Genomic DNA, 24185 nt, shown 5'->3' on the forward strand with positions numbered 1-24185 from the left:
ATGGATCAATGAAAGGATCAATAAAGTATTTTACCTCAACTCCATCTGAAGTATCAGTTCCTTTTGAGACAACCCAACCAAGCAGCCACCCGGTCTGCTTGCACATTTTGCACAGTGGGGACGTCACCACCCCCTGCAGCACCACGTTCTCCTGGGTGGTTCTGACGAATGGCCCTGCACTTTTGCTCCTTGGTTCACTAGCTCTGCCCTCTTCCAACTCGGAAAGTGGTGAGCCTCTCTGAACCCTCTCCTGGCCACGGAGGGAGGATTTCCAGGACGTGTGTCATCGCTTGCCTGGATGACAGCAACAGTCTAAATCTGGCTGCCCTGCTCCCACCATTGCTCCACAGTGGCCCGTTCTTAACTCAGCACCCAGAGGGATCCTCTTCACAAGTTAACATCTGATCCTGTCCCACCTCTAGTCAAAACCCTCCAGTGGCTTCCCAGCTCAGGGGAAAAGCTAAGGTCCTTTCAAGCCCACCACCCACTGCCAAGCGACTCTCCATCCCAGAGTAAGATACGCTGACAGTCCCCGACAGTTTTAATTTTTATTGGTCAAGAATTCTTTACAAAACCCGCACACATGCATCCATACACACATACAAGATGCCTGCTTTGGTTTGGCCACCCGCTGCTGTGCGCCCTCCTGGGATCATAACTTGGCTTCCTCTACCCAGGCCTGCAGCCCCCCAGGTTACCAGTGAAGGAAGAGAGATGGAACCTCCTCTCTTGTTACTCTGTTCAGAAACAGAGCCCTGCGCCCTCCCTGTTGGGGAGCAGGCAGGAGTGACAGGGAAACAGGATTGTCCTGTTCCCTCCTTCAAGCTCCCTGAGTTGCCAGTTTAGGCCCCCAAGTGTCACAGCTGCTGAGGTCTTAGGATCATCTTCTGGCTGAAGCTTCCCCACCCCCTTTTTGCAGACTGGAAAATGGAGGTGCAAAGAGGAAGCATGGGTACCCTAGGTCACAGTGTGAGTTACTGGAGAGCAGAGACTGGAACTCAGTTCTTCCTGGCTTCCAGGAGGAAGGGCAGAGGCTAGGGTCCTGCTTCACTCTCAGGAAACAGGACAGCCAGGGCCTGGGGCAGGAGGGAGAACCTATGCACAAGGAACATAGTCCCAAGGCAGTTGAGTGAATGGCGGGGTCTGGTCAGCACTATAGCGGTTTGCCAGGGGTGCCCTCTGTAACCGCCCGCGTGGCTTGCTCAGCTATACAGCCTGGGTCCGTCAGGATGCTGGTAGATGTGCTCAGCTGGCGGAGGGAGTTCAGGACAGCTAAGAAAAGAGAGAGAGAGATACCTCTTGGGGTCAGGGCCCTGCCCTTGGATGCTAAAGACAAAGGGGTAGGGAGAGATACTAGTTCGCATGACTGTAGGTATCCTGGAGCATGGTGGGATGGCCAACACCCGAGGCTATTTTGAAGGCAGGCTGAACCTGGAGTCTGAGCAGAATGCAACCCTCTGCCCTGAGCCCTAGACATCCCGCTGGGCAGGCAGCTGGCTCACGTACTTGGCCGGAGAGCAGGCAGGGAGCAGTGTTGATCCAGCCAGGCCAATGAGGTCTGACGAAGGCTTTGCAAACTTGCCGTGGACACCATTCCATTGAAGGATTCAAACAGAGGCCGGATGAGGATGCTGAACTGGCCCAGGTCAAGGAGCAGGACTGTCGACCAGCCAGTATCCTCACCCACCTCACATGTAACCCTGGCATCTGGCCCAACCAGGGAAAAGGCCTGGCGACTGTGAAACCTTCAACTCCAAGGACCCCCACTGCAGCCATCCTCCCTCCAATTCTGCGGCACTCAGCCCCCTCCCCCAGCTCCTCCACGCCCTTCTGAGCTGGGCCATCCCCCATCCCTGGGCTTCCTGCCCCGGCTCAGTCCAGAGCTTGACCAGGTGAGGGGGTGAGTGATCCTATGTCTTCCCCAGGGCCCAGCCCACACATGCCACTTACAGTTTAGGTCCCAAACTGCCCCTGGGACTTTCTGTAGGTGAGGCTATGGTTCCCCTACCCAGAGGCCCCTTCCTCAGTTTCCTTCTGGGTCCAGCCCATCACTGGCAACACTTCTGGCCAAGATACCGAGGCCTGGAAGGAGCGAGTAGAACTGGAGTCCCTTCCCCTGAGAGCATCTCTGAAACCCTGCCTGGCCTGTGAAACTGAGCCTGCAGCCAGGCACAAGCCGGTCTGGCTGCAGCACTCACCCTGCCGCTGGCCAAGTGAGGATACTACCCAGAACTTCCAGTTTTGCAGTGTCCGGGTCCGGACATAATCATCAAACATGTCTCGCATCTGGTCAAAACGCTGGTGTGTGATGGGTACTCCAGTAGCCGGCAGCTGCTGCTGGCACAGGCTGGGGACATGGGAGGGTCAGGGGTTGAGTCAGGCAAGAGGCCTCCCTTGCCCCAGCACCTGCAGGTCCCTGCCTACTTAATGGCAGCGTTGAGCTCCTCAATCTGGTCCCGTAGCTGCTGGGCCTCCTCCTGCAAGGCCGCCCGCTCCTGCTGCAGCATGGTGATGTACTCAGCTGTCTTCTGCAGGGTTGTGGCTTTGCTGACCTGTGGGCATTGCCAGTGTGGGCTCAGGTGCTGGGACCCGCTGAGACACTCAGGGGTGGGAAGAGGCAACTGGGTATCTGGCAGGTCCTGGGATTTAGTCTTAGGTAGAGGGTCCATGAAGGGCCCTGTGGCTTTGGGGGTGCCAGCCTGGGTTGGGGGCTCACCTTGAGGCTGGGCTGGGTGCTGAGCGTGCTCACCAGCCCATGCAGGGTGTCAAACCCCAACTTGATATTGAAGCGCCGCTTCTGTTCCGCAGAGATGTGTGTGATGCGCCGGTTCTCAGTCTTGGGGGTGTAGAAAGTGGGGTGAGCCTAGGAAGGAGTGTGGGAGTGCTTAGGGGTAGCAAAGAGATATCAGGGTGCTGGGATAGTGCCACCTTGTTTTCTGGACGACCCCTGCTCAGGACGGATTGAGAAGTAGAGACTTGGACCCTCGGAGTCCCTGGGCCCAGGGTGGGGTCGAGCTCCCCAGACACTCGCCGCTCGCTACCTGTGGCAGACAGACAGACCCACAGACAGACCAACATAGGGGAAAGGGTCCCATTGACCTGTCCCTCTCGTCCTGGCCCCAGACATCAACCCCCCTCTTCTTTCCCCTCCCTCCAACCTCTAGTGTCCTCCAATCCCTGCAACCCCTCTTTACCGATGGGTGCTGGGGGTGACAGCCGCTCTACTTTGGGGACAACCAGGGGCCTGGGAGGGGCCAGTGTGGCTTGGCCCAGAGGTGGCCGGGGTGGTGTGGGGGCCGGAGTCAGGGGAAAGAAGGTGCAGGGGAATTCAGGGACCGTCTCCTGCTGGGGTGGAGAAGGGTGGAGAGTTGGGGTGAAGCTCTGAGGCTACCCCCCACTCCCATTGCACGCCATCTTACCGGGGATTCTGGGGGCCGCAGGAGGGCGCTGGATACAAGAGGTGGCTTCAGGGCTTGCTCAGGCTTGGCTGTGCACAGGCAGACTGTGAGGGCCTCTGGGGTCATCTCCCAAGATCCCATCTCTCCACTCCTAGTAGCCCACATCCCGTTCCGGGTTCAGGACCCGAGGTGGTGAGGAATTTAGGAATTCCTAAATTCCTCACCACCCTGCCCCCCAGCTGAGCCTGCCCCTTAACCTTTACCCTCTGCACCCATAGGCTTCCCACTTCCGCATTTGCTTCCCATCTCTCCCTCTGTCAGCCCGGCCCCTCTTAGCTCACCTGCTGTGAGCAGCTGTGTGAGGCAGGAGCTGTTGCCCCCGGCAGTGCCAGGGGCCAAGGTAGGAGGGCTGGGCTTCCGCCCCCTAGGAGGTGGGGTGGGCGGCTTGCCTCTGGGTTGCACATCTTGGGGCACTGTGAAGTGAGGCCCAAATGGGGACTCTGGATACTCGGGGGATAGAAGGTCCATGGGAAAGGCGGCGGGGGCAGGGCCTGGGCCAGACTGTCGGGTGGAAGGGAAGGTTGTGGGAGCAGGCAGTGGGGGCACTCCTGATACAGGGGGAACAGTAGGGAAGGAGGATCTGGGAGGGAAGAGAGTTTCTTCTTGCAGCACAGCAGGGGGCAGAGCCATGGAGGGGAAGAGGGGGAGGGCACAGGACTCAAGGCCAGGCCCTTTAGCAGGGGCAGGGTACTGGAGGAGGGGTGGGGGTGGGGGGTGGGGTGGGAACTTAGGCTTGGGGTCTTCAGAAAGGAGGAAATCAGAGCTCAGGAAGGCACTGGAGTCCAGGGAGCCAGGGCAGCTGCTCCAAGCCTGGTTGAGGGAACAGAGAGCAGGGGAGAAAACTAGCCTTTATAGCCACCCAGGCAGCCCCCTGCCCTGGCTGAGCTCTAGACTGGGCACTGGGAGAGATAAGAGAAACGGTCCCTGCCCTTCAGTACACACACCAGGGAAATTATAATCTAATAAGGGGAGACAGTGGAGCACACTGATGCACAAATCAGGCGTGAGAAAGAGTATTAATCTTCCTGCACACTCTTTTATTCACCAAGGAATTCATCCATCCATCCATCCATCCACATATCTGTTTATTCTCTCCCCTGTGAGCTAGCTCATCCATCTTTCTACCAGTCCACCAAGTACTAACCCATTCACCAACCCATCCAGTTATCTGTACTTCCTTCATTTATCCACCATACATTCACCAGCTGCTTATCCACCCACTAGCCCATTTGTTGATCCACCAAACTACTCATTCATCTATGAATTCATTCATCAGCCCCTTCATCCAGCCAGCCAGGCATTCACCCACTTGTATAAACATCAACTCATTTAAGCATCTAGCCCAATCTACAACTCATCTGTCCATCCACCAGCATACCCATGTATCCATCCACTCATTCATTCATTCACTTGCTCAGTCATGGGGCAATCATTTACCCAGTGCTGTTGGTGTGTTTGAACAGCGCTAAGTATGGAAGATGCAGTGGTGAGCAAAACATAGCCCTTCCAGCAAGGAGCTCACTTTCTGGTCCAGCAGAGATACCCCTCAACAATAACTGCAATAGTGCCTGAAAAGTCTGCTGGTGGAGGGAAAGGCACCTAGCCCAGCAGCAGGGAGACAACATCCGAATTGGGTCTGGGCGTTCTTGAGCCAAAATGGTAGATTCGGTGTTTTCTAAACACACATGCTCAGTTTGCTGGCTCCATGCACTCCTCTGAGCTTCTCTCACCTGACTGGCTCTCTACTGGTCCCTTTGGTCCAAACCCGACCTGTACACTAAAGCCCAGAACTCCCCCTCCTCCAGGAAGCATTCCACAAGCAGCCCAGTCCTTGGCAGTGCTGCTCCCTGTTCTTCCTGCCCTCAGCCTAACTCCCCCGTAGCCATCTTGTGAGTTCTGCTTCATGAGGGTCTTTCCTCCCCAGATGACTCTCACCCTTCAGGGGTCTTTCTCCCCCTCCGGTCTCACTCGGTGGACCAAGCAAGCACAGGACTGGGTACCCAGAATACCTCCTGGACATGGACAGGTGAGGTGGGTGGGGTGGGGGCAGTTCACCTGCAGGTGGTGATGCTCTGAGAGGTGGGTCATGCCCGAGGAGGCAGGGAGCACCTCTGAGCCCAGGATCCCACTGTTGAAAATGGAGTCAGCCGTGGGACTGAAGCTGGGGGGCTCCAGGAAGTTTGAAGGCGTGGCTGTCTGTGGGGGGCGGTAGCTGGTGAAGAAATCTGTAATTCAGACATACAGAGTGGCAGCAGTTAGGGCGAAGGCCATGGCTGGAAGCTGTGGGAGGAGAGCGGGCCTCGTGCCCTGTCCCCAGGCTGGGTTGGGGAGGGGGGGGCTTCCACAGGAGATTGTGAAACTGGGAGAGTTTCTGTCTCACTCAGGGGAAGCAGCGACATGGGCTCGGGTGGGATGGGCCTGGGTGGGAGACAGCAGGGGACTGTGTAGGGGTGTGGGTAGGACTCTAGAAGTAGCCCACCACTGAGCCCCACACTTGGCTCACGAGGTCCCCCATTCCCATCCCCAGGCCTGGGCCCTCCCCTTGTCTACTGCTGTCACCAGCCCTGCTGGGGACCTAGAAGTGGGGGAGGGTAATAGAGTACGCCAGGGAGGGAAAGGGGTGAGGTCCAAGGGAGGAGCCCCAGGGTGACAAGAGTTCAGGAGGTGAGTTAGGGGTGAGAGGGGTCAGGCGGTCAGTGCGTCTGCGGGACAAGGTGGTTTGCAGGAAGCCCAACAAGCGGGGCCTCAGTGGTAGAATCCAGGAGTGGGGTGAAGGGGCTAAGGGGATCATAGCAGGGGTCAGAGGATGGGCTCAGAGTGAGGCTGGAGCGAGGGGGTTCTGGAAAGCTGGGAAGAGTTGGTGGGGAGGAGGCAGCCAGCTTGTTTGAGGTGCAGATTGTGTAAACCCCGGGCTATTCTGGTTTTGGGAAGCAGCTGCCCGTGGCCTGACCACATCCCGGGCCTGGGCGCCACCCACCCGCCCGCTCCCTTCCGGGCACCTTTCTCTGACCCTGACCAGCCTTCAGTCTGTACCAGCTCCCAAGGCCTCCTAGTCTGGTCAGACCCAAACCAATGAGCCTTGATGGGCCCCAGACCCCCAGCCAATGGAGCTGGTGAGGCCTCTCCCTGGAGGGCCCCCTTGAAGGAGACCCAGGAGTGGGACAGAAAAGACCACACCAAACCTTGAGCCTGACGGGGATCATACCTACGTGTGCATCTTATGTGACTCTGAGGCTCACATGTCACTGGGCAGCCAACTCTGCCTGTCAGTGTGTGGTCTCTAGCAGCATCCGTCTGTCTGTCTCCCTGTCTGTCCCACTGTCTGTCCCACTGTCTGTGGCTCTAGGTCTGTGTTCACCTGCCCTGATGTGAACTGCTGGGCGAGTGCATACCTGCCCTGTGCCCACGCCTGTGTGTGTTTTCTCAGCCACACAGTCACAAGGGATCTTCTTGCTGTCCTGCTGCCTCCTTTTAACAAAGGGACTGGGTGGCAGAGGGTGAGCAGTTACTGAGCCTTCATTCTCCAGCCCCTAGGGACCATAGGTCTCCTCACGAGGCCCCCTGAAGCCTGGGCTCTGGAAACAGCCTCATCCTGGGTCTGGTCCCAGGATGCCGAGGGCCACAGAGCAGCTCCGTGCGCACTGCTATTGCTGTCTCCCAGGGCTTGGCAGGCCTTATGGAGCAGCCAGTCCAGCTCATCACTGAGTCACCACTGTCCCCTTATCTGAGACTGTGGACATGTCTCCACCCGGTCTTGAGAGACGCTACTTTCTAGCTGCAGCCACCCACTGAGTCTCTCCTAGTCTCTGTTCCCTCAACCGACCTGCCATCCTCTCCCGGAGCCCTTCTCTTACCCAGGCTCCCTCCCCTTCTTTGAGCACCCTTCACCAAGCCCCTTAGCCCTCACTGAACCCTGCCCTCTCCAGCCCCCTTACTGGGTTTCCTTTCAAGTGAGGAGCTCTTAGGGAGAATCAAAGAGGCAGCCCAAGTAGCTCTAGTGCTCCCTGCCCTCCAAGTGCATAGAGCACTACAGGGGCCACACTAACCATCTCTTCTGCATGCCACCCCCTACAACAGGTTGCCCACACTTGACCCCCACCCCAGCAGTCACCCTGGACTGAGAGAAGTCACTTCCTAGCCCCAGGTTTTGCCCAGATCCCCGAGTGGGGGTGGTTGAGCTCCTACCTGTGGCAGGGTTCTGTGTGCCCAGGCAGGGCCGCTGCCCTCCCAGGCTGGTCTGCTCCCAGGGCACTGCCATCAACACTTCTGCCCCCTCAGCCCCCACCCCTGTCCAGGGCTGAGGCAGGGGTGGGGGTGGTTCCTCATTCCCTAGTCCCCGCCCCATAGGCCTCCACCTCTTGACTGACAGGGCCAGGACCCTGTGGGGAAGGAGTGCATGGGTCACGGAAACTAAGCCTTTATCCCAGGAACCCTTTTCTGCCCCTCGGCCTTGGCTGAGCCTCGATGTCTACCTGATCCCTAGAATGGCTATGAAGTCCCCTAAGTCTGTGAATATCAGGGGCAGTCTTCAAGATCTACAGCTATAAAGCAACGTGGGGATGTCTACTGTAGAAAAAAAACACAATAGACATTTGTCCACGTGTGCTCATTTTACACAGACATGAGCATCTCTGGAAGGACTTACTCCTGTGACCTGATGGCCCTGCGGTCAGGAGAGAGAGGTAGGGAAACACACTAAAAATGCTTTACTAGATATAATTCCTGGGATTTTCTTAAAAATAAAATAGGAGAGGAGAAATGGGTGGTGTCTAGATAGAATAAGACTGGCCAAGAGTTGATAAATATTGAAGTTGGTGATGGGTACATCACCATGGGTACAGTACGTGAGGGTTCGTTGAACTCTCTCTCATTGTATGTTTGAAATGTTATTTAATAAAGTTTTAAAATGAATTCTATAAGTAAATAAACGCAAACAAATCACAGTCCCTCTGCCCCCTTAGAGAGTGCCAGCATCCGCTGCTTTCCTGGGAGCTCCCAGAGTCTAAAGCTTCGATAACTCTGGTCCCCCATCCCCTGCCCAGCTACTGGGCCTGGCCCTGCTCTCACCGGAGGCCATACCAACTTCATCCCAAGGCCAGACAAAGGGACGTCAGGGAAATCCCCCAGAAGTCACCCAGACCATCCGCTCTTCCGCGGAGCTGGCCTGAGGTCAACATGGGGCTCTCCTCACACTGACCCTGCCCGTCCACCCCAGGGGCGGGGCCTGCCCCACCTGAGATCTCCATGAAGTCATCCAGGCTGGGCTGCAGAGGTGTCAGTTCCGGCTGGATCATGTCAGCATTGCCAACGTAAGCTGGAGGGGGCAGCAGTGACGTCAGGAGCAGTAGGAATGTGGAATGGGTGTCCCTGTCCCGGGCCACCCTCCCTTCGCTGCCTGATTCTCACAGGCCTCCTTTCCTGGGCACAGGCCTCACCGTCCTCGGGCGGCAGCTGCAGGGGCGTGGAGCTGGGCTGGGTCATGGTGAAGAGCGTGTCGGAGATGTCGGACAAAAAGGAACCGAGATCCAGCAGCTGCCGCCCGCCAGGTTCCTCCGCCGGTCCCCCCAGCAGCACGGGCACCACGCTGGAGAAGAGCTGCTCACACCATCGCTCCGGTGGCTGCCACTCCCCCTCCGTCTAGGGAGACAGAGGCGGCAGTAGCAGCCCGAGGGTTCCGCTGCTCCTGCTTCTCCTCAGACTGGGGGCACAGGAGTGGCCCACTGCCCTGGCCCTTCCATATCACCCCCTGCCTGGGGGATGAAGTGGCAACCTGCCAGAAGGCCTCCCTTTGCAGTCCCTCCCCGCCGCTCTCTGGTGGACCCAGTCTGCTGCCTGGAAGGCTAGGGTCACCCCGTTGGCCTCTCACAACTACCCACAGGAGGTAGACCAGGAGGGGTACTGAGGAGATACAGGTACTCCTCTTGCCTTCTATACTTTTTCCTGCCAGGGGCCCTAGTTTTTAGGACCCTTTATTCCTCCTTGACTCCCCACCACTTGCTCAGTCAAGCAAAAGGCTTAGGGTCTTCCCACCACTGCTCCAAGGGGAGAAGGGCTCAATTAATAAATCAGAGCATGGGGGCCATGCCCACTCCCCTTGTGCCCCGCCCTCACATCCTGCCCCCTTCACCACTGCTTCGCCCGCAGAGGGAAGCTGTCCATTTTCTGGCTCCAGGGAGCACCCACCTGCTTTGGGGCCAGGAGATCCCCTTCCTTGCTGGACTTACGGAGCTGCAGGAACACAGAAACGTGAACACTGGATTCTTTGCCCCTCCTCTAAGGTCTCCCCTACTCACAAGCTCCCCCAAATCAACAGGATCTCCCACTTCCCTTAAGGAGCTCCTCCGCCCTGGGAAGTGAAGGGACTGCGCGAATAGCCACACGGTGGCGCAGTCAGCCCGGGTCTTAAAGGAGGGCGGAGTCGGAGGTTGGAAGAGCTCCTCTAGGGGTCTTCGAAGAGAAGCAGTAGCCAAGCACCGGCAGGGAGAATGGTCTGGGGCGTTCCCTGGGGCCCCCACTGACCCGTTTCTTGTAGTAGATGCGCCACTTGTGGTACTCGCGCATCACCACCTCAATGCGCCGCTTCCAGTAATTTCCTTCCAGGACGACAGCCTGCGGAAGGCGGGGAGGAGGCTCAGTGCGAAGGGTAGCACTGACATCACCCCTCACTCAGTCCCGATCCGGGCCGGGCCCTCCGGCCCAGTGCGGGACGAGACTGGAGTGAGAGGTCGGGTTTGGTGGGGAGGCAGGTGGACGGTGGTTCCCTGAGTCTCAGCTACCTCCGGTTTCCGGTGCTCATCAGCCTCAGGGCCCTGCAGGGGGGTCACGAAGCCACACACAGGGCTCTTCCTCTTCTCCACATCTGAAAGAAGGGGGCCAGGTCAGGGGTGCCTAGGTCCCTCTTCTTTCACCCCAAGGGAACTGAAACTTGTGTCACCCTATGGAATTCTGCCTGGCCTTCAATGCTCAGATTAAGTGCCACCTCCTCCAGGAAGTCTTCCCAACTTCTCTAGTGCTATCAAATCTTCCTCTTCTGTGCAACCCTGTGAAAGTAACCCAGTCTAATAGTTGTGAAAGCAATGCTTGCTGAATGGGATCAGGACCACAGGGAGTGAGCAGCCCCAAGAACATCCTGGTTAGGCTGGCAGGCCAACGGCCTGGAGCCCTTGGTCCTCTGCCTCAGGCTTCTTGGCACTGCCCATTCTGATCTCAGAGAACCATGCCTTGTCCACTTCAGGCCACCTATCTGAATGCTTTTTCCACCTCCTCTACTCCCTTCCCTGTCTCTAATCCTGATCTCTCTCCAGGCTCTTTCCTTTGTGCCTGTATACACATTCCAGGTTCTCCTTTACCTCCCAAACCTTCCCCTTCCCTATGCTACCCAACAAGCTAACCCTTTTGCTCTCCCCTTGGCTTTCCTTCCAAACTCCAGAAGGGTTGTCACTTGCCACCTCCACCTGTACACCTCCCAATCTCATCTTCGCCTCCTGTCACCCAGCACCTGCCCCCACGCCTATCCCCCACCCCCTCTCACTCTGCCCCTTTCCAGCTTCAGACCCACTTCCCAGTTGCCTATGGACTCTCCACTAGGATGTCCCAAAACTTGCCACTCTCGGGTGTTTGGGAAATTCCCTCCCCAGCTGGCACCTCCTTTGGGCTGCTAGCTCTGCCTCCCAGGCACTAAAACTCCCACTGATTCCCAGATTCCTGTCTAATCCTCGGACTAACCATCTTAATCCCAAGGATGTATGACCTTTCTTCCAGTGTCCCCTCCCCTCTGTATTCTCACTGTCATTTCCTAGTCTGGGGTCATTTCTCACCTTGACCTCTCTGACCCCAGCCTCACACTCTCCAGCCCACCTACTTTCCCGCTGCAGCCAGGTCATTTCTTCCTACAGCACAGTTCAGGCTGGAATCCCTCCAGGGCTCCCTAAACCTCCACCACAAAGCCTGCATCCCCAAGCCTGGCTTTCCATCCCTCCGCGACTAGTCCCATGCTTCTCCTGCCTTTCTGTCTCCTCCATACGACCCACCCTGAAGCCAACAGCTCCCCCACACATCCCACCCTCTTGTTTTTTTCTGCCTCGTGCTCACCTGCCAACCTGCCAAGAGAGCCCAGAGCAGCTTCTCTTCCAGAAGCCTTCCCTCCTCTGAAACCCCCTGGTCACGTCTGCCTCTATCTTCATCTGCCTTGACCATTTTTCTGCATGCCTCCCCACAGGGAGTGAAAGTGAGAATTGTGCCCTGTTGCCCAGAATCCCTGCCTAGGCACAGAGCTTGGCACACAGCAGGTCTTCAAAGCCCTGGGCAGTGACTTTTTCTGGCAGTCTTGACAAATAGGGCTTCAGGGGTGCCCATGGGGGCCCATCCCGCTGAGCCCTCAGCAGACTTCCTCTGGGACAACTGACACAGAGGAGCGGGACTACCCAAACATGACATTTCTTGGGACTCCAACATCATTTCCAAAGTTCTGCCCTACACGTCATTCTCCAAAATGATCCCTGTGAGACTGGGGAGGGTTGCTGAGCCCAGCTTGGACTGAAAACAAAAGGATAGGCCCTTAGGTGCGTGGACTCCTGCAGGGTTAAGGGTCTCAAAGAGCATCTGCCTGGCTTTCCAGATGAGGAAATGAGCACAGGGAGAGAGTAAGTTTGCCCAGGGGCCTGGCCAACTTGCCCTTCCCCCACCCAGGGGCACTGTGCTCTCCACAAAAGGGCAGGCTTTATTTAACCATGAGAAATCCATCCATTCATGCAGCAACGTAGCCCCTCGCACCTACCCTGGGGTAGATGCTGGGAGAGAATCCACGGATGACTCTGGGTCAAAATGAGGAAAATACACACGACAAGTGCTAGTATCAGGCGGAGAGCCTGCCCATGAAAGGGGCACAGTGCTTGGGCAATCAGAGGAAACTGAGCTGATCTGGGGGAAAAGAGGGGATTCTGGAGGCCAGGAGCCTGCAGAAGAGTGGCAGGTGGGGGGTGAGGTGGGGATGAGCCAGGTGGCCCTCCAGCAGTCACCACCCCTCTCTCTCTTCTCCCCCATGCCCCCTTTCTGAAGCTCGCATCCAAACCTTGGGTGCTCAGGGAGGAGGAGCCGACATTTGTTCTCTGCTTGCCCGTGCTCTTGCTGTTATCGGAATAGCAGTGACAGACCCCAGGGCCCACCCTCAGCGAGCCCTTGTGTGTGTCTGCCTGGTGCGGAGATGGGATCACACTGAAAACTCACAGTACACCTCAGCAGTGGGACCTATTATTGTGCCCAATGTACCGATGAGGAAGCCTTGGCTAGGGGAGCCTAGAAATCCACGTAGCCAGGGCATACTAGAATTTGACTCAAACCCATCTTTGCCTGACTGAGAACCTGGGGTCCTTCCAGCAGCTTGCACAATAGCTGGAGACCGAGGTCTGTCTTGGGTGAGCGCCCTGGGTTTGCATCCCGACCAGCTATGTAGGGAGGAGGAGACAGACATTGACACTGACTCCCCCAGCCCACCAGCTTCCCTGCTCCGGCAGGGCAGTTCCCAGGTGAGGACCAGGAACCAGCCAGCAGGGTTCAGTGAAAGGAGCACTGAGTCCAGAGTTGGAGAGCCCAGGACTTTCCAGCCACAGCTCTGCTCCTTTTATGCTCTGTGACCCTAAGCAAGTCACTTGCCTTCTGGGTCTCACTTGCTCATGTATAAAATGAGGGTAATAATACCTATTTCCCAAGGTTGCTAGGAAGCCTCAAGTAAGATGATTTATGAAAGTGCTAGACACATAAGTGAATAGAAACCAAAAACACTCCATCTCTCTGCCTAGGTGTAATCTAGTGGGGCCAATGCAGAGAACACCGTGTGTGGTCCCCCGACCATCTGTTTCCGGATAGCCTTTGACCACGGCAGGACCTAACTGAGCTTGACAAGGTCCCTACACAGGGCCAACTAGTCTGACGCCTCTCAGCCTCTGCTGCCTTGCCAGGGGGTAAGGTGGGGAGGTCTTGTATCCCCAAATCAATGACCATGACCTTCTCAAGGGTACCTCAGATTCAACTGTCATTCACTGAGCACTTTGCGCCAGCCTATTCATACCCGTTATTTCCACATCAGTCCTGAAAAGTAGGACTGTTGGCCTCATCTATAGTTGAGGAAATAGGTTTAGAGAGGTTAGACAACTTGCCTGCCATCGCACAGCCAGCAAGGGGCAGAAACAGGGTGGGAAACCAGCTCTGCGTACTCCGAGCCTGGAGTCCCTTCCACTCTACCGCATGGCCTCTCCGGGCTCCCTCCTGCGAAATTCCACTGGGGGCACTTGGTGGGGGTTCAGTAAGTACTTTAATGAAAGGCTGGAAGAGACCCACGCAGGGTCCTCAGTTTCCCCATTTGCAAAGTGACAGGATTCACCCAGATAGTGTCTAACACCTCTTTCTAACACCAATGGGATGCAGAATGAGCCTTGAACTGCCCACCAAATCTCCGCCCACCGTAGGACTCCCAGGAGTGACAGCACTCTTAGAGACACATTCTCCAAGACTTTCTGGGGGTCAGAAGCCGTCTGGGTGCTGATGCTGGAGGCTTGGTCTCCCCCAAAGCACTCTGTTGGTGCTAGCTGGGGATTCCTGGGCAGCCACCCTCCATCCCCCCACCCCACACCCCACTGCTGCCCTTCCGCTGGGCACGCCCAAGTGCCCACTCACACTGGATATACCAGGCCCTCCAGATGGCATTGTTGAGGCGGATCTTGTCTCGGCAGAGCAGCTTGAGACCTTTGAAATTCTTCCACTTGGGAGACACCAGCTTACCACTGTCAGAGGGAGAGGGCTGGGTCAGGGGGGTGACAGAGAAAGGGGAAGGTTGAAGGGGGTTTCTGCAGGGGCTGGCCCTACACCCTTCTCGTGCACTGGGCACTCTCTGTGGTGGGCAATTTGAGGGACCCTTTCAAATCTTGCTCCTCGTTCTAACCTGCCTGAAATCCCGTCCCTGACCGTCTGGACTTTAAAACACCCTGCCGGGTCCCCACTAGGGGCCCTTGTGTTCTTTGGTGAGATGTGCTTGTTAATCTACTACCAGAACTAAGGCAGTGGCTGGGAGATATTCATTAGCTTAGTCCTTATTACAATAACACCCAGCGGCCTTACAGGCAACTAGGGTGGGTTCTAAGATACAGTTCTTACTGAAGGAAACTGAGGGTGAGGAAGGGAAAGGGGCATGCCCACGATCACATGGCAGAGACTCATTTGGGCTTTTTCTTTGCCAGTCTTGCTGGCCTCCTCAGGTCCAGGGGATGGGCAAGCTTTGTCTGGTGGAGAGGAGGCCTCTTCACCCGAGGTAAGCTCCAAGCAGTCCGTCACTGCGTTTTCATTGCCCTTCTGGTGTCTGCCAAGCCCAGAGTCCTGGGATGGCAATCTACACTGAGCTGGAAGGTGTGTCCCTTCTCAGGGGTGTGCCCAAGACAATACTATTAGGGCCCAAAGGAAGGTAGCTAGGATGGTGGAGTGGTGAGCAATAGGGAGACAGCACCCTGACCCTGACCCTAGCAGTCAATCAAATCCATGAGCTGAAAGGGCTCTCTATACAAGAGAGGGGCTTCCCTGGCTGGCATAGCTCAGTGGATTGAGCGCGGGCTGCGAACCAAAGTGTCGCAGGTTTGATTCCCAATCAGGGTACGTGCTTGGGTTGCAGGCCATGACCCCCAGCAACCGCACATTGATGTTTCTCTCTCTATCTCCTTCCCTTCCCTCTCTAAAAATAAATAAATAAAATCTTAAAAAAAGAGAGGGGCTTGACCCTCAGGGTCCTGCTAGGCACAGGCCAAGTCTTCCTCCTCCAGGGAGCTGACCTAGGAGGTTAGGATGTTCAGGGTCTTAGACCCCTGCTTGTCCCTCCCTCCTCATGGTTTAACAGGCAGGACTGTATACCAGTCCCCTCTGGACCACCTTCGCCAACCCTTACTCACACAGAAGGCTGAGGCCTTAAGGCTTAGTCTTGCAGAACATTACACCTGCTGTCTCCGGGGGCCTCTCCCTCATCCTGGAGGTAAGAGGTGGGTGGGTGGTATTCTGACTCCTAAAGCCCCATTGGGTGCACAGGTCACTGAGTCCCCTCTCCTCTTTGGTCTCCAGGCTCCCGGGCACACCAGGCTTCATTACCCAAATAGGGTACATAGCTTAAGTGCACAGGCCTGCTGGCTGGCCCCCTCTCTCCTAAGTTAGATAAACACCATCTGTCTGGAGAAGTTGGTGGGGGAGGGGCACTCTCACCTCTCCTGGGCCAATTTCTTTTGTAGCACTTGATGGGGAGGGAGGTAGCCTCCTGAGTTTATCACCCCTGCCTGTATCCCAGCAACCTTCCAACCCACTCTCATCACCCAGTGCCCCACCCCCACCTTGCCTGCCCTTCCTCTTCCTGAGGTTATAGTGTTTATGGCCAGGTAGGGCTAGGGGAGATGAGACAGTGACAATATCTAAGCCCAGGAGGAAAGGTGCTGGACCTGTTGGCTGGGAGGAAAGGAGAGGAGCAAAAAGCCTTGGAGCGAAAAGCCTTGAGGCCAGAGTTCAAGGACTGTTCCTGACCAGTAGAAAATCTGAGAGTCTTGGGGATGGGAGGGGGATAACCCAGAACTGCTAGTTCAGTTCCTCCTACCCCCACACATCTCTACCTTGTAGCAATTCCCTTAGAGTCTCCTTGACAGGGTCCTCTGACTCCCCTACTTCCCTGAGGCCATTCTTTCCAGAGCTCTGATTATAGCTCTGGCCAGCTCTGGCCAGCTCTGACGGTGAAAAGTGTGTTCTTGGAACTTCTAGAACTTGCCTCCCTGGGGCTTCCACCCACAGAACCATGGAACATGCAGTTCCTCCTAGAAGAGTAGTCCTTCCTCTGCCCACACTGCCCTTTTGATGCAGAAAGCTGGCCAGGCATCCCCAAGCTGTCCTCTGTGTCAAGCTGGCCAGTTCCTCCCAGTACCTCTAGACAAGGGTCAGGGTGCTGTCTCCCTATTGCCCAGTACCTCTGCCTTGCTGTCCTATCCCATCCATTTGCTCTCTTGGGGCGCCCTAGAGATTGCTTCCACAATCCTCTCCCCTCCAGGGAACCCTATAATTAGGGGCCTTAAGGGCTAAAACAGAGCCCTGGCTGGTGTGGCTCAGTGGATTGAACGCTGGCCTGTAAACCAAAGGGTTGCCAGTTTGATTCCCAGTCAGGGCACATGCCTGGGCTGCTGGGCAGGTCCCCAGCTTGGGGCACATGAGCGGCAACCACACATTGATGTTTCTCTCCCTTTCTTTCTCCCTCCCTTTCTCTGAAAATAAATAAATAAAGTCTTTTTTTAAAAGGGGATGAAACACTGTCCCAGTCTGAGCCCCAGTTTTTTTCTCTGTCAAATGGAAGGACCCAAAGACTCCTCTAGTACTAAGCTACCTCCATCCCTGGAGCAGGCCAGAGGGAGCGAATATTCTGGGTGTTTAGGGAGAAAGCACAGCGCTCTCCATCCCAGCTGCCCCTGACTGGGATAACACCACTACCCCTCAGCCTTTCAGTGGGAGCAGTTCTTGGAATCTGCTCTGTCCCCTACCTTGCCACCTCCCCTGAAACTTCCCTTTTGGACACCCATGGTCTGGGGTGGGGGTGGGGGCGCGCATTAGCCAGCCCAGGTAGAGAGGTGTGTAGTGAAAAGCTGAAATTGAGAGTGGGGTGGGGGAATGGGGGCTCCTGAGGGAGCCTGGGGAGGTGCGGTGCCGGTTCTCAATGTACCAGGACCTTAAATGCCCTGCTCCGGCGGTCTGTGATGGGGGTGGGGCAGGGGGTGGAGGGGCTGGGAATTTGAACTTTCCACATTGGTCTGATGCCTCAGACGGTCAGGTTGCAACATGACCTGGGCCCGGGGCCAGAGCTTGAGGGCCAAGGTTACATGCCTCCAGCCAATGGGGTCGTGGCTGGGCTGCCGCTTTTGGGGGTGGGGAACACTCCCCCCACAATCCCCACCCCAGTTCCGGCTCCCGGGCAGCAATTGCTGGTCTGTAGACAACAGTTCTCTGAAGGGGAGGAGTGCCGCGGAGGAAAAGGAATATTTGCAGAGAAAAGATCAAGGCCGGCCGATCCCCCTTCATACCCTGCGGTTTTCCGTTGATAATTTATCCGGGCCCCTCAGCTCTGGGGAACTTTGCTCCAGGGCAATGGGCCAGGACCCAGGTTCGCACCCTCCCCCGGGACGTCGGCGTGGAGCTGGAGCCAGGTGGCAGCCCTATGCGGTGCACCAAGCTGGAGTCCGAGGAGGTCTTAGGCTCCCTGCCTCGCGCAGCGACTGGCGTATGCGAGCCCAGGCCTTCCGGGCACCAGCCCCTCACGGCCTGCAGCACCCCCTGCCCGGCCACGGCTGGGAAGCTCTGCAAGACGTGCCCCCCTGGGTCCGCCTGAAGAATCCTCCTCCTGCCACCCTCGACCTGGCTGGTCAAAAACAGGTGTCCCGGCAATTGGTGGGGGGCGGGGGTGCACGATGAGAGACTGGGTTTCAATCGAAGGTTGGCAACGAATCGGGATAACCGGGATAACGGTTGGGCAAGAGGCATACCGCGAGGGTGCAGAAACAGAGTGAGCAATAGAGTGAGCGTGGGCTGGGGCTGCTGGGGAGGGTGTGGAAGGCTGCAGGTGATCGGATAGAGTGGCCCCCAGGTGGGGCGAGGGGTGTGTGTGACAGGATGGTTTAGGGTCCTGAGAGCGCGAGGGATGCCTTGGCATCTTTGTGGGCAGAAGAATGGGGATGGGGAGGGGTCCCCGGTGGGCCTACGAAGGTCAAGGTGGAGGGCAGGCGGTCTGCGCCCTGGGGAGAGTGATGGTCGTGAGTGTGGGAAGCAGAAGGTGAGCAGGACCATTGGGGATCAGCAGGCTGGGCCAGGGTCAGAGGACTCTCGGGGCGGGAGGAGGGGGAATCCAGGATGTGCCCATAGTTTTGGAGAGCAGCCAGGGACCAAGGTTCGGGGCAGGTGGGGTGTCCGGGGCCCCAGCGCGCGGTCCCGCCATGGAGGGCCGAAGCCGTCGGGCCCAGGAGCCGCCCTCACCTGTAGGCCAGGCTCATGCACTCGAAGAGGCGAGTAAGTGTGGGGTCGATGCTGCGCGGCCCGAAGTCGGCGAACCCCACGGGCCCCTTCTGGTCCCGCCGCCGGGTCAGCCTGTCGCTGTGCGGCGACGACACCATGAAGTGACCGCTGTGGATGACCTGTGAGCGATGCAGCCCGCCGGCGCTGCGGCGGGTACTCGGGTCCTCCGAGTCTGTGTCTGAGTCCGAGTCTGGGCTGGGACCGACCCGTGGGCCCTGCAAACCCGCGGCCAGACCTGCCAGCGTCCCGGTCGTGGCCATCGCTGCTGCCCTCTCGCCTAGGCTTGGTGGAGCCGCAGGGCCGCTACTGTGGCCCGACAGACCACATTAGCGTCGTCCCTCCCCTCGGTCCCGGTAGGTTGCTGGAGGAGGCGGGGCCGCGGGTACTCCCCGCGAGGGAGCAGGCGGGGGCGGGGCTTAAATTAACATAAAACATCACGTGGGAGCCCTGTGGATCCCTGTAGAGGATTAAGTCCCTGTGTTACCAAACGCCGTCCCTTCTGCTGTGACCACTTGGACTTTGGTGGAATCGCCCCTACTTTGCCGAAAAGATGTCTCAGGATTCGATTTTAAGTCATGCACACCTGAGCTTGAAAGCACGTTAGTGCCTGGGGTTCCCGCTTTCAGAAGCGCTTCCCATGAAGCCCCTCACCTAACAGTTACCCTCCTGCCCTCTCTGATCTCCTGCCTCCCATTCACCCCTCGCAGTCATCCACACAGCTGGAAGCACCTCTCAGAAGTCTAGTGTGGCCTGGCCCACTGGAGGGTCTCAGGACCCCCAGTTGCGGTTATAGTCATCACTACACTGCACAGAGCCTCAGAGGGTTTTTTGAATGTGAATACTTTGAAGCCAAGCAGAGCCAGTACCAGTGGTGATGGATGACGGCTCCCAAGGTGGAACCTTGCTCACCTCGCCCTGGATATCCCCCAGGCAGGCCATCTGCTCATGGCCCCTCTTTTCACCCACCCTGAGGTCTGCCTTACAGCCCTGTTTCTGAAGTCCCTCTTCTCATCCTGAGGACACAAACCAGGCTGTTTGGTAAGAGGCATTCACACCTGCCACCTCAATGGCACCTTTCACAATCCTCAGAGGTGGGGTTCTTGCTCTACTTCACTGGGGCACTGGAGTCCACAGGAGTGGGGAAATGCCCAAGTATCTGCAGAGGCAGAGCAACAAAGCCTGGTCCAAAAGATTTCCAGACTTCCTGCCTAGGGCCATCCCTGGTGGGGGCCAGGAGGGCTGGAGGCAAATGCTCACCCTCCTTGGCTTTGCTGAGCATGTGGCCTACATGTGGTCACATAAATAAGATAGTCAGTTGGGGGCTGAAGGCTTGGGAAAGGTTCCCACACAGTGCTTTCTTCCATGGTAGGGTCACACAGCTCCCACAATTAAATGGCAGTGCCCCGGGGGTCCCTGGCCTGGCTGAAATTGTTACCCAAGGCTGCTCGCCAACTGGCTCTTCCACCCACCTATGTCCTTTTGTTGGGTACCCTCTGTCCCTGACAAACAATCACCTCACATTCCCAGGAGCCCCATCTGCTCTCCTCCACTCGTTGCTTGTTGTCCCCTGTAGAGGGTGCACTCTCCCTGCCCATCCCTGTCAGATCCTGGGAGGACTTGGGTGCCCACCTCAGCCTGCCTCCTCTGGAGAGAGAGCCATCCCTCAGTGGCCCTTTTGGGATCCTTGGCACCAAGACCAACAGGGTCATTACTGTTTCTTTAAAAAAATATATATTGTTCAATTACACTTGTCCCCATTTGCCCCTCATTCCTCTCCCCTGCCCTACCCATTGCCCCCACCTTCCACTTTCAATTCTCTCCCCCTATTCCTACTCCCATTGTCTTTGTTCATGGGTCCTTTATACACGTTCCTTGATGTGACCCTTAGAGTCATGACTCATTATGTGCCTATCTGGCTTCTTCCCTGGCCAGTGGGTCCTGAGACAGGACTGTGTCCCAGGGTCTCTGAACCCTCACACAGGGAACTCAGGGACTTGGGGAATGCATGGAGAAGGGCATGATGCTAAGAGGGACTGGTGGCTGCTGTGGTGGGATAGGGGTAGAAAGCAGGGTCCCTTGGAATCTCCTAGCTTCAGGGGTCCTGGCTTAAGCAGAGACCTGAATTGATCCTGGCTCTGTCAGTAACTCCACAAATGACCCTAGGCAAATCTGTCTTACCTGGGCTCCGTCTCTCCACCTATGAAATGGGGAGCTGAATTCGGTGATTTTTCAGGGTCCTACAATTTTCACCACCTCTGGCTCTAAGCCTCTGCCATCAGCATCCCCAGCTCACCCCAACATGTTCCCCCAGGTCTCTGATCTCCAGGAGACAATCTTCCCAGTTGAATGTCCTTTGGTTCAAGAGACTTTCCCCTGAGCTGGGTCTCAGTAGAGTGGGTCATCTCCCTCACCCTATGGCCTTCCACTTCCCCAGCCACTAGTCAGCCCTCAACTGTCACTGCACCTCATCTCCATCTTCCTCAGGGCCTGATAACACCTTTGGAGGACTAAGCAGTGAAAAGACAGTCCCTACTGGTATAATTCAAAACAAAATGCTAAGCTGCACAATACGTGCAATGGTGTCCATGAATTCTGACTTCTTCCATGACCGCATCTTCAATTAAAATGTTATGTGTGTGTGTGTGTGTGTTACTGATTTCCCCTCCAAAAAAAAACCCTAAATACTGGGCTTTGAATGTGTGCTTCGTCTGCCTTAGCCAGCTTCCCCAACCTATGTTTTTGGCCATTTAAGGAAGCACGCACTCCTCGTTCCAGACACTGTGTTCAACACTCTCAGCCATCGTCTCTGGCCCTACTGCAGTAAGTAATATTGCCTCCACTTTACAGGTGAAGAAACAGGCTCAGAGAGGTGATACTCTTGCTCCCTAGCTAAGAAAGGGCAGAACCAAGTCTGACCCTGAGGTACAGTCCCCTTCATGCATGAGGCTGAAGCCCTCTGCTCGTAAAAATGGTTCTAGCCACAGTGTGCCTGGAGAAACCAAACCAGCTGGTGGTATGAGAGGCCTGGCACACCTGGCAGCAGGCACAGACATTTCAGGGTGCTCTTGCCCAGATGACACCACAGGCTTGTGTGAGCTGACCCAGCTCACCTTCTTGCTCCCTTTCCCATTTGGCCTCTTTCACCCATTGTTCTGTGTTCATATCTTCTTACCACGTGAGTCCTGTTCATGACCATGAAGATGCAGGACAAGGTCCCGATCAGGTTGTGAACACCTGCTTGTTCCGGTGATCCTGCCTGACACTATCCCCTGCCTCTCTCCCAGTCCTAGTTCTCAGGATCTGTCCCCCATACTGCCCTTCCATGTCGGGAAAGCTCACCCATCCTAGAAGTGCCACCTGCACTTCCCACATGCTCCCGCAGTTTCCACAACCCTTGCTCAGATACAACTAATTTCATCTGGCTCTGCGTTCACCATGAGTGGTGCACATACCTGTCTTTTCCACTAGAGGGCGAATTCCCTGAAAGCTAAAACCACATCCATTTCTCTCTACAGACCCTTTTTCTCTCAAGTGCAAACATGCAAATGAGTATTTGCTGAATGAATGGGTTTCTGCTATATCTACCTACTCAGTTGTTTTATCTATCCATCCACACACACACAGATAACATTTATTAAGTGCATATTATGTGCCTGTCCCAGTGCAAGGTATTTCACTTTTTTGAAAGTTAAAAAATGGAAAAGCAAAGATTCAGAACTTTTAACATACATAGAGGTAGAAAGTGCATTAGCAGTTGCTGGGAGTTGGGAGTAGTTGGTGTGGAGAAATGGGGAATCACTGCTAAAGGGCATGGGGTTTCTTTTAGGGTGATGGAAATGCAGAATTAGTGTGACGGTTGCATAACTTTGTGAACGCACTACAAGTGACTTTAAAGGGGTTAATTTCATAATATGTGTATTATATCTCAGTAAAAAATAGACACTTTAACACACAATTTCATTTGTTGGTAATCCTCTCAACTGTGTGCATGTGGGTATCAGTATTTTTATCACCATTTTACAGAAGGAGAAACTGAGGCTCCGAGGAGTGAAGTGATCTGCTGGGTCACTGTGAGAGTTAACTGCAAATAGCCAATGTTTATGGAGCCTAACCTCACTGTTCTGTGGGATCTTAACAGTCCCATGATTTTCAGCCCATTTTGTAGACTAGGGAACTGGCTTTGCTGAAAGTCTACAGGTAAGAAGAGAACTGAGATTCAAACACAAGCAAGCTGATGCCAGCCTTCTGCACAAGCACCTACCTTCTTAAATTAAAAGGGTTAGTGATCATTTGTGGGGATGTGGAGCACTCAGAACCTCATCCACTGCTGCCACCGGTGTAATTCGGTACAATCACTGCAGAAAACTATTTGTCACTATCTACTAGAGCTGAATGCCCACACACCTTATGACCAAAGCAATTATGAGCAATTCCAAAGAAATGTGGGTATACATGGACCAAAAGACATGTACAAGACTACTCAGGACAACATTATTCTCATTAGCTCAATATCAGAAACAACCCAAATGTCTATTAACAGGCAAGTGGATAAATACATTGCAGTATGGGCACATTATAGAATATTAGCACAGCAATGAGAGTGAACACTCTACAGCGAAATACAACTATATGGATGAATCTCACTGACAGTATGTTAAGCAAAAGAAGCTTGACATGTAGTCCTGGCTGGTGTGGCTCAGTGCATTGAGTGCCAACCTGTGAACCAAAGGGTTACTGGATCGATTCCTAGTCAGAGCACATGCATGCATTACAGGCCAGGTCCCTGGTAGGGGTCACGTGAGAGGCAACCACACATTGATGTTTCTTTCCCTCTCTTTCCCCCTCTGTTTAAAATAACTAAGTAAAATATTTTTTAAAAAGAAGCTTGATGTGGAAGTATATGTGCTGTACAATTTCATTTATATGAAGCTCCAAAACAGGCTAATCTACAGTGTTAGGAGTCAGGGTTATGTTCAGCCTAGGTGACTAGAAGGGGTTTCCTGGGGTGCTGCTAACATTTTATTTCTTTATTTGGGTTTAGGTTACATGAGTGTGTTCACTGTGAATACTTGTGATGTGTGCACTTTTATATGTATGTTAGACAAACGTCTTATAAAAGGGAAACTGAGTCTGCACAAGGATACACATATATGATCAGGAAGCCTCACTAAAGCCTGCCTTGGCTGGGGAGGAAGGATCTGTTGCGTGAGTTGAGAAAGTAGAAGATGGAGAGGTGGATGACAATGAGGAAGGAGTCTTAACTGTTTCTAACTGGTAGCAAGTTGGGAAGTCATTTTCCCTGCCTGGGTCTCAGTTTCTCCACTGGTGAAATGGATGAATAGACCATGAAGAAAAAATGGATAAAAATGACCACTTTAAGGGGGAAAAATGGTCCGAATGGAAGAACAGATCAAAGCCCCACAGCAAATACAACTAAGTGACCAAGAGATAGCCAGCCCATCAGATACCCAGTTCAAAGTACTGGTGATCAGGATGCTCACAGAATTGGTTGAATTTGTTTGCAAACTAGGTGAAAAAATGAAAGCTCTGCTAAGTGAAATGAAGGAAAATGCACAGGGAGCCAATAGTGATGGGAAGGAAACTGGGACTCAAATCAATAGAGTGGACCAGAAGGAAGAAAGAAACAACCAAACAGAAAAG

General features: G+C 55.1%; 1 protein-coding gene across 4 annotated transcripts; it reads right to left on the bottom strand.

Annotated features, from left to right (window-relative positions):
- Window positions 1–535: 535 nt before the first annotated feature.
- Window positions 536–19015, bottom strand: MLXIPL (MLX interacting protein like). Of its 4 annotated transcripts, none has more exons than XM_036020807.1 (17): window positions 18486–19015; window positions 14130–14236; window positions 10235–10317; window positions 9978–10067; window positions 9642–9686; window positions 8894–9095; window positions 8692–8772; window positions 5514–5683; window positions 3740–4268; window positions 3420–3487; window positions 3195–3342; window positions 2929–3041; window positions 2717–2836; window positions 2425–2552; window positions 2224–2347; window positions 1507–1636; window positions 536–1272 (listed from the first exon to the last, which is right to left on the bottom strand). In XM_036020807.1, exons 1-17 carry the CDS (start codon window positions 18782–18784, stop codon window positions 1154–1156), a joined length of 2556 nt encoding a protein of 851 aa, XP_035876700.1. In that variant the 5' UTR covers window positions 18785–19015; the 3' UTR covers window positions 536–1153. The 4 variants fall into 4 exon arrangements, with proteins under 4 accessions (XP_035876700.1, XP_028384589.1, XP_035876702.1 ...); XM_028528788.2 differs by having other exon boundaries at window positions 3195–3345; window positions 18486–19014; XM_036020809.1 differs by having other exon boundaries at window positions 3195–3345; window positions 14130–14253; window positions 18486–18565.
- Window positions 19016–24185: the final 5170 nt, after the last annotated feature.

The sequence above is a fragment of the Phyllostomus discolor genome, chromosome 3 (genome assembly GCF_004126475.2).
Source record: "Phyllostomus discolor isolate MPI-MPIP mPhyDis1 chromosome 3, mPhyDis1.pri.v3, whole genome shotgun sequence".
NCBI lineage: Eukaryota > Metazoa > Chordata > Mammalia > Chiroptera > Phyllostomidae > Phyllostomus > Phyllostomus discolor.

What these genes read in the sequence shown, in the direction of transcription:
- MLXIPL (XM_028528788.2), bottom strand. Translation starts at nt 18,784, where the DNA reads ATGGCCACGACCGGGACGCTGGCAGGTCTGGCCGCGGGTTTGCAGGGC. An exon ending in CACACAGCTGCTCACAGCAG is followed by an intron (nt 3,488 to 3,739) that starts GTGAGCTAAGAG and finishes GCCTGTGCACAG; the next exon opens with CCAAGCCTGAGCAAGCCCTG. An exon ending in GTCACCCCCAGCACCCATCG is followed by an intron (nt 3,042 to 3,194) that starts GTAAAGAGGGGT and finishes TGTCTGCCACAG; the next exon opens with GTAGCGAGCGGCGAGTGTCT.